Raw genomic sequence first — 10143 nt, 5'->3', positions numbered from 1 at the left:
ATTAGTATAAATTATAAAACATAAAATTTTACATGCCTTTTAATGGAAATTTGATTTTCGTATACTATGGGAGGGGAAAGAATTGTTCTTTAAACAATGTTTTCGCATAAGAATTATGTGGCTAATTCAAACTTATTTCCAGTAAAGGCTGCTACCATCCTTTTCCTTACAGAATAAAAGCAGAAACGTAGAGGGTTGGATTCTCCCCTTTTTTCAATGTTATAATTGCAATGAGTGCTTTCAGTATTCAACAATTCATTATTTTAATGTTTTATAACTGGTCGTGCTCCACAAAATGATGAGGCAACTCTCAGTAAATATATACAATAAAATTAGAACTAGTAAAAATACAAAACAGAACAGGAAGACAAGATCAGGAGAAAAAAGCCGAATACACCTCTGCTGAGAGTGTCTACACAGCTTCTCTTTTGGCTTTGAGATTTTCAACACAATGAGAAAGGAGACCCTATTATTTACAAAGCTCTTGTTATCAAAAACCAGAAAAGATAATAGTTCCACAGGTGAAGCTTTTCTAGCACTTAGCTCTCAAAAAAAAAAAAAAAAAAAAAAATCTTAGGGAGCACTTCGTGGAAGGGGCTTGATGATAAGCTAGACTATGGTTTTCCTCCATAATTCCCAATCCACAAATGTAATTTAAGGGGTTTCCCTGAAGCTGTTTGGTATAGCATTTCTCAATGAAAGCCAAGAACATTGCACCAAAACAAATGTGTAAAAGCATATGCATTTTGTAAGGATCGAAGGCATCATAGTCCGAGTGTGTGGCATCTAGTACTTAAGCTTGTTTCAACAATAAAACCTAAAATAATATTTTTCTAATTAGTAGATTGATAACCTTTAAGCCATTCACTTTCTGAAAAAACAACAACAACAACACTTCTCTTAGTGAGATACTAAGGCTTTTATAGTTGCTCAGTTGGCTCCCTTACCTCCTTCCAGTCATTTGCCCAGATCTCACCTTCTCAGTGAGTCCTACGCTGGATAACATTTTAAATGCTGCTGCTTCCACCCCAACCAGTATTCCGAATCCCGCTGACTTACCCTGCTCTACCTTTCTTTTTTTAATAACACTTAAACCATCTTCTAACACACTTGATTTCCATGTTAAAAATACATTTACCAGTGTTTGCCTTCCCCCATCAGAATGTAAGTTCATGAGAAGAGGGATCTTTGTCTATCTTTTTCACTAATACATACCCAGTGCCTAGATCTGAGCCTAGACATTGTGGACACTCAAACAGCCCATTTGTGGGATGAATGAATGAGCTGGAAGAGCAGGTAGATCCAGGTTGTAGTCTCTGAGTACACTGGGTAATGCTGTTGTTTTGTATTGTATAGATATCAAATAAGAAGATGGTAGGAACTCTGGGGCCTCTTTCAAGATAATGGTATGATTGCCTCAGGGAACTAATGGTTAAGAAGCAGCTTTTTGTTGTTGTTAAATTTTAAGTATGTTTTGTTAACTGGAATTGGACAAAGTTAAACTGTTGTTAAGTTAGAATCTGGTTTCCATTAATAGATACTTATTTAAACAAAAAATTTCAGCTGATGGAGTCCAATACTTGATTTATACTCTAATTATATTCTGAGTGTAAATAGAACTTCTAAAGGTAGTCCCTACACAGAATACCACAAATTCAGAGTTAACTGTCTGACTTGATTATATACACATTATCAATGTAAGTAAAAGATGTTTGGAAAAATACTGTATATAAATGACACAGTCGGAGAGTTGGGAATCATATTAAATGAGGCAGTTCAAGTGGAGAAATATTTGAGCTCCATTGGCCTTTATAGCCAGGGAAATCATAGCTTTCTAGGAAGAGAAGATGAGAAGAAAGACAAAACAGAGATATATTATTCATGTGATGGAAGAAGATACTGACGTAGTTTAGAAATTCCCTGCCTAGATCCAAGTTGAACTAAGGCCAGACTGTATCCCAGATATTCAACCAAGTTTAAACTAGCTTGTAAAAGTACTTCAAAACTAAGTTTAACTCCAGTAACATCTTTTGTGTCACCCTAGAACCAACCACTAGGCATTTTATGGTGTTGGACTCCAGAGTCCCTGTAATGATGATGTATTACAAATGTGATGGCAAAGCTTTGCCCCTTTATTCTAGCACGTATACAAGGAAAGAGAAAGTTTTGTCCTCCTTTTGTTTAATTCTCTTTTCCCCTACACCTGGAGCAGTATCATCCAGTAACATGTTCTCTATAATGGTTTGTTAGATTGAATTAGTACAACTTAAATATGTCCATATATGACCAGGTTCTTCTTATGCCAAGAGTGAACTCTGTGCTGAATCAGTTAATGTTCTACTAAACAAAGGAAGTTCACATTTGCTTTCTTGTTAGGTTCATGCAAATATTGAAAACTCTTGGAATGAGGAAGAAGTTTGGAGAATTGAAATGTATATCTCCTTTGGCATAATGAGCCTTGGCTTACTTTCCCTCCTGGCAGTCACTTCTATCCCTTCAGTGAGCAATGCTTTAAACTGGAGAGAATTCAGTTTTATTCAGGTATGTGGGGTTTTGTTTGGTGAAGGACTGTGCAGGATAGGATTTCCTTGTTAAGAACAAATGAATTTTAAATATTTTCCTTATAAAAAGGGTGCCTTTGAGAGTGTATTTATGCATCTAGATACATTATGCTGGAAGCCAGCTTAGGACTGCTCTGGTTAAGTAAGTGAAACACCAGTCAGTAGATGATTGTATTGGAAGACTTTGACAGCACTGCCTTCCAGTATACTATGTTAAGAATGAAAAGTTATCTTAAAAGAGAAAAAAAAATGAAAGTGGGGAAGGATGAGCTTAGATCAAATTTAATGTTGAAAGTAAATTTATTATTAGCCAAGTTAATGAAAAATTATTTTATATTTTGAGTCATCTTGATCTGTCCAGAAAAATCTTATTAATTTGAACTCAAGTGGGGGTGTCAATCTGAATATTTTAAAGAAATGTGTGTGTATATACACACACATACAAACACAAGCAGTGGCAAACTAGGTAACTAGATTAATGGATTATAACACACAGCCAGCCTTAAGAATTTTGTTAGTCCAGGTATTTAGTGTATCAGTAGTACACTAATATGTATGGATGTCTGTAAAGGGATTTCAAACCACCATTGTATTCTTTAATAAGTTAAACATTCACCCTCTCCAATAATATCTAAATAATAAGGTTGCATATTTTAAAAATATATAACTGAAACATAGACCCTTCCTATATTTTTGCAAAATCTCTACTGGTTGTATCCAAATGGTTTACAGCACAGTAGACAAATTCATGTCCTTTGGTGGTACATTAAGTTTTGTTTCATTTCGTTGCTTATTTGCTTGTTTTTTTTTTTTTTTAAGGTCATGTAAAAATCTCATTCAAAGCAGGGCCATAATGCTTATCTGAATTTATTTTTCCTTTTCGAAGAAAAGGGAGAGTACTTTCCCAACAGCTAGTTTAAACATACCTGAAAAGAAATAGAAGGTTCTAGGCAGATGCAAATTATCATTATAAATTTAGATGAGTAATTGCAAATATTTTGCCTGCCAGAGGGTTGATATTTTCTCAGTAAAGTTAGACATTACATCATTATATGGATGTAATATTACTTTTATATAACAGACTATTTTTCAAAGTAAGCAGTCTTAAACATAATAATTTAGCAAACTAAAGAATGGTGATCTTTTAGAATTTAACCTGTAAAGTGCCTAACTGAAGTATTCTTATTAAACTCTGTATTTGAATTATTGTTTATATTAATACTGCAGGATTTTTCATACCTGCCTATTAACCAGTATGTATATGTGTGCGTGTGCCCATGAGGATGCTCATTTAATTTTAATTTAATTTAATTAATTTTAATAATTTTAAATGAGTTTATTTAATTTTATCATATATCTGTGTATGTATTAACAGTGATGTGTCACCTAACAATGGGGAACTTTCTGAGCAATGAGGCAATTTTGTCATGTGAACATCATAGAGCATATTTATACAAACCGTGACCTATTGCTCCCAGGCTACAAACCTGTACAGCATGTTACTGTACTGAATACTATATGCACTTGTAACACAATGGTAAATATTTGTGTGCCTAAACATATCTAAACATAGAAAAGGTACAGTAAAAATAGGGTATATAATCTTATGGGACCACCGTTGTATATGCAGTCCATAGTTGACCAAAGTGCCCTTATGTGGCACATGACTGTATTTATGTGTATGTGTACACACACACACACACACACACACACATACACACACACACACATGTCTTTAATACACAACTGGTAGGAATGTGAATAATTTTTATAAAGAAGAGTTTAGCAGTATGTATCAGTACCCTTAAGGAAAAGCTAGATGTTTTGACCAATAATCTTACTATTAGAAACCAGTCCTAAGAAAATAAATCAAAATATGGAAAATGGCCTAACATGACATTTATAGTTGAGGAAAATTGGAAACAGTAAATTATCAACAAAAAGGAATGGTTGAATAAATTATGCACATCCATTCAATAGAATATTATACAGTATTAATGTCATCTTCATACTTAATGACATGAGGAAAATGTTCTTGATAAAATAAATGAAGTAGTAAGAATATTGAAGTGTATGCAATCGCACCTTATTTGTGTAACATAAGGTGTGCATATAAATAATACATATATATGCATATATAAAAATATTAATATTGTTTAATTCAGTAGAGGACAAAGGTTAACTTGATAATTTAAGACAAAATAGTTTTATCAAAATATAAACATGGTATATCTTGAACTTAATTTATGGGTTTCAGTCATTTGTTTCTTATTCTTTGTTTCTTTTCCTTTCTCTCCTGGCCCAAGTCTACGCTTGGATATGTCGCTCTGCTCATAAGTACTTTCCATGTTTTAATTTATGGATGGAAACGAGCTTTTGAAGAAGAGTACTACAGATTTTATACACCACCAAACTTCGTTCTTGCTCTTGTTTTGCCCTCAGTTGTAATTCTGGGTAAGATCATTTTATTCATTCCATGTATAAGCCGAAAGCTAAAACGAATTAAAAAAGGCTGGGAAAAGAGCCAGTTTCTGGAAGAAGGTATTGGAGGAACAATTCCTCATGTCTCCCCGGAGAGGGTCACAGTAATGTGATGATAAATGGTGTTCACAGCTGCCATATAAAATTCTACTCATGCCGTTATTTTTATGACTTCTACATTCAGTTACCAAGTATGCTGTCAAATTATCGTGGGTTGAAATTTGTTAAATGAGATTTCAACTGAATTAGTGATAGAGTTTTCTTCAAGTTAATTTTCACAAATGTCATGTTTGCCAATGTGAATTTTTCTAGTCAATATATTATTGTAATTTAGGTATGTTTTGTTTTGTTTTGTTTTGCCCAACTGTAACCCTATTGTTACTTTATATTTCATAATCAGGCAAAAATACTTACAGTTAATAATATAGATACAATTTTAAAAACAATTTGCAAACCAGCAGAATTTTAAGCTTTTAAAATAATTCAATGGATATACATTTTTTCTGAAGATTAAGATTTTAATATTCAACTTAAAAAGTAGAAATGCATTATTATATGTTATTTTTAAGAAAGGACACATTATGTTAGCATCTAGGTAAGGGTGCATGATAGCATTCCTATATTTCTATCATAAAATAGGGTTTGAAGGATGAAATTAATTGCATGAAGCAATGTGATTATATGAACAGACACAAATTAAAAGACAAATTAAACCTGAAATTATATTTAAAATATATTGGAGACATGAAATACATACTGATAATACATACCTCATGAAAGTTTTTATTCTTTATTGTGTTACAGAGCAGTTTCATTTTCATATTAATATACTGATCAGGAAGAGGATTCAGTAACATTTGGCCTCCAAAAGTGCTATCTCTTAATACACTACCAATCCTGGGAACTGTGTAATAGTTCATACTTAGAACAAAAGTACCAAGTTTGCACACAAGCAGTCTGTCAGCTGACCTTTGTCGCACCTTAACCAGTCACCACTTGCTATGGTATGGGATTATACTGATGTTCTTTGAGGGATTGTGATGTGCCAGGCGTGGTGCTAAGTACTTTACTTGTATTATCCCATTTAATACTTAGAACAACCCCGTGAGATGAGTAGTTATTATCTTCATTTTACATATGAGGGACCAAAGGATAAAAAGTTATTTTCCAAAGGTCATGCAGTTAATAAATGGTGGAGTGAGCATTCAAGTCCAGGTAGTCATATTCCAGAGGCCATGGTTTTAACCACTAGGCTCTAGAGCTCCCGCCGCACCCCTATGCATTGTGTTCACAATGCCAATCTAGATGCTTCCTCTTTTGTATAAAGTCACTGACATCCTTTAGAGTGGGTTGGGTGCATCCAAAAATTGTATAAAAATATTATTATAATAAACTTATGACTGCTTGTAGGGTAATTCACAGTTACCCTATTCTTGCTTGTAACATGAGCCTGGAGACCCGTGGCAGTCCATATGCCTCCCTATGCAGTGAAGGGCCCTAGCAGTGTTAACAAATTGCTGAGATCCCATAGAGTCTTTCAAAAATCTCTGTAGACCTGGTCTTCTCCTTTTCTCTTCCTGAGAAGTTCTCCTGCCTGCTTAATAACCATTCATTAGGTAGCAATTTACAAGCATGAAGGATATTAGGGTAAGTGGCTAATTATAAATCTACTCTAGAGACATGTAATCATACAGATTATTCATAAAATTTTTCAGTGCTGTCCTTCCACATTTAATTGCATTTTGCTCAAACCGTAGAATGTCCTACATTCCCCCCACCCCCATTTGCTATTTCTTTATTAAAATAGAAAATTATAGACAAGATACAATTATATGCATTCCTCTTCCTGAAATTATAACATTTCTAAACTTACCCACATAAGTACTACTGAATCCAGCTGCCAACAATAAAAAGACTTTCATTTAGTATAGACTACCTTTCCCACCAGTGGCTCTTTTCCTACAACTGCATTGTCAGTTTGGTAATTCACTCATGATTCTCTAATGTTCTCCTCTTGGTGAATGTTATTATCTTGTACTTTCTGAGCTCTCTATTTTCTTTATTTTAATTATATTTCTCCCCACCTGATAATCACTTGTTAGTTCTTGGTAGGAATTCAGTTGGGCAATGATAACTTTTATGGGCAAATACCTAAACATTCTATTATAGTGAACTAATAAAAATAATAGCATATTTTCAGTATTTTCTTGTTCCTTAAATTCCAGTTAATACTAGGCTCAACCATTTAATGTGACAACAAAATGAAATATTCCCAAAAGTTAGATGACCATTAAAGCATATATTGTTTCATGTATGTATTAAGTAGCCAATACTCTAAAAATATCACTATTACAGATAAATGAGGCCTTTAAAATATGAAAACAAACTTTTGTGAAAATGTATAAAAGATGCATCTGTTGTTTCAAATGGCACTATCTTCTTTTCAGTACTACAAAAACTGAATGATTTTGAAGTTTTAGAATAAATGTATATAATTCTAAATGTTTAAATGCTTTTCTAAAATGCAAAACTATGATGTTTAGTTGCTTTATTTTAATTCTATGTGATTATTTTTCTTAATTGTTATTTTTTTATAATCATTATTTTTCTGAACCATTCTTCTGGCCTCAGAAGTTGGACTGAATTCTACTATTGCTAGATGTGAGAAAGTAGTGGTGAGAACCTTAGAGCAGTGGAGATTTGCTACCTGGTCTGTGTTTTGAGAAGTGCCCTTTAGAAAATTAAAAGAATGTAGAAAAGATACTCAGTCTTAATCCTATGCAAAAAAAAAAAAAAAAATAAAGAAACTTTTTTCCTATGAGGAAAATAACCATGAGCTGTATCATGCTACTTAGCTTTTCTGTAAATATTTCATATGTCTCCTCTATTAAGAATATTTAAAATCATATTTAAATATGAATATATTCATGCTAACATTATTTTTCAAAACATACATGGAAATTTAGCCCAGATTGTCTACATGTAAGGTTTTTATTTAAACTGTAAAATATTTAAAAGTATGAATAAAATATATTTATAGGTATTTATCAGAGATGATTATTTTGTGCTAAATACAGGTTGGCTAATGAGCTCTAGTGTTAAACTACCTGATTAATTTCTTATAAAGCAGCATAACCTTGGCTTGATTAAGGAATTTTACTTTCAAAATTAATCTGATAATAATAACTTAAGGTATATTATACTTTCATTACAATCAAATTATAGAAATTACTTGTGTAAAAGGGCTTCAAGAATATACACAATTTTTAAATATTTTCATATATCTCCTATCTAATATGATAACTTAATTCTTCTAAATTACCACTTGCCATTAAGCTATTTCATAATAAATTCTGTACAGAGTTTCCCCCCAAAAAAGAGATTTATTTATGAAATATTTAAAGTTTCTAATGTGATATTTTAAAGTATCATGAATGTAATAAGTAAATATTTATTTAGGAATACTGTGAACACTGAACTAATTATACCTGTGTCAGTCTATGAAATCCCTGTTTTGAAATAAGTAAACAGCCTAAAATGTGTTGAAATTATTTTGTAAATCCATGACTTAAAGGAGGATACATACATAGTATAACACACCTCACAGTGTTAAGATTTATGTTGTGAAATGAGATGCCCTACCTTCAATTGTTCATCAATCAGTAAAACAAATTCTGATATATATTCAGTACAAATGATTAGCCCTAAATGAAATGTAATAATTTCAGTGGAAACTCAATCTGTTTTTACCTTTAAACAGTTTTTTTTAGTATGAGAAAATTATACAGTGCTTAATTTTCAGAGATTCTGTCCATATGATACTAAAAATGTTTTGTTCAGCCTAACATACTGAGTTTTTTTAACTTTCTAAATTCTTGAATTTCCATCGTGCATTCATCCAAAATTAAGGCAAACTATATGGATTCTTCCAGTGGCCAGATGAGCTAAATTAAATCACAAAAGCAAATGCTTTTGTATGATCTCCAAATTGCCAACTTTAAGGAAATATTCTCTTGAAATTGTCTTTAAAGATCTTTTGCAGCTTTGCAGATATTCAGACTGAGCTGGAACTGGAATTTGTCTTCCTATTGACTCTACTTCTTTAAAAGCTGCTGCCCATTACATTCCTCAGCTGTCCTTGCAGTTAGGTGTACATGTGACTGAGTGTTGGCTAGTGAGATGAAGTCTCCTCAAAGGAAGGCAGCATGTGTCCTTTTTCATCCCTTCATCTTGCTGCTGGCATTGTGGATATAACGGGAGCCCTGGCAGCTGTCCCCAGAGGATCAAGGCCACACCCAAAAAGAGGAAGGCAGATCAGAGACCAGAAAGACCTTGACTACTTCCCTACTTCCACTGCTTTTTCCTGCGTTTAAGCCATTGTAAATCTGGGTTTGTTACATGACGTGAAAATTAATCCTTTCTGCCCTTCAGTTCTTTATCCTGATACCGTTTAACACTGTCTGAATTAACTAGACTGCAATAATTCTTACTTTTGAAAGCTTTTAAAGGATAATGTGCAATTCACATTAAAATTGATTTTCCATTGTCAATTAGTTATACTCATTTTCTTGCCTTGATCTTTCACTAGATATTTTGTATCTGCTTGGAATATATTGTCTTCTTTTTAACTGTGTAATTGGTAATTACTAAAACTCTGTAATCTCCAAAATATTGCTATCAAATTACACATGTTTTCTATCATTCTCATACTGCCTTATAAACATTTAAATAAAAAGTAATTTAATGCTTTAACTTCTGTTTTGAAATGTTGTATATACGTGGATTTTTTTTTCTTACTGAATAATAATTCCAGTATTTGATGGAGGCCTTCTAATAATTTTCTGAGTTATTTCTTTTCAGAAGCATCCAGAAAGCAATATACGTGATAGTTTTGGAGGGGTTTTGTTTGTTTTTACTGAAGTAGTCATTTAGAAAAACCTCCATTTACATTGATTTTATTACATTATTTCATTTTACTAGCATTCATTAAGCATCTTTAAATCAGAACACACACAATATTCAAGCTATTATGTAAACCCCCTGGTAGCAGAAATTTTATCTTATTTACTACTAAATCCCCAGTATCTAGTATAATATGGTC

General features: G+C 32.6%; 1 protein-coding gene across 5 annotated transcripts in view; it reads left to right on the top strand.

Annotated features, from left to right (window-relative positions):
• STEAP2 (STEAP2 metalloreductase) overlaps nt 1-9808 on the top strand; it is a 28914-nt gene extending 19106 nt beyond the window's left edge. For 3 of the 5 annotated variants that reach the window (XM_017889689.1, XM_017889686.1, XM_017889688.1), the window contains 2 exons: nt 2377-2541; nt 4868-9808. In XM_017889689.1, the coding sequence (XP_017745178.1) occupies nt 2377-2541; nt 4868-5155 (453 nt within the window). In that variant the 3' untranslated portion in view covers nt 5156-9808. The remainder of the gene's footprint in view (nt 1-2376; nt 2542-4867) is intronic. The other 2 variants (XM_017889691.1, XM_017889690.1) reach the window with 1 other exon arrangement.
• Nucleotides 9809-10143: the final 335 nt, after the last annotated feature.

This window comes from Rhinopithecus bieti, unplaced genomic scaffold (assembly GCF_001698545.2).
Source record: "Rhinopithecus bieti isolate Rb0 unplaced genomic scaffold, ASM169854v2 scaffold_19669, whole genome shotgun sequence".
NCBI lineage: Eukaryota > Metazoa > Chordata > Mammalia > Primates > Cercopithecidae > Rhinopithecus > Rhinopithecus bieti.
This window is presented reverse-complemented; position numbering and strand designations above follow the sequence as displayed.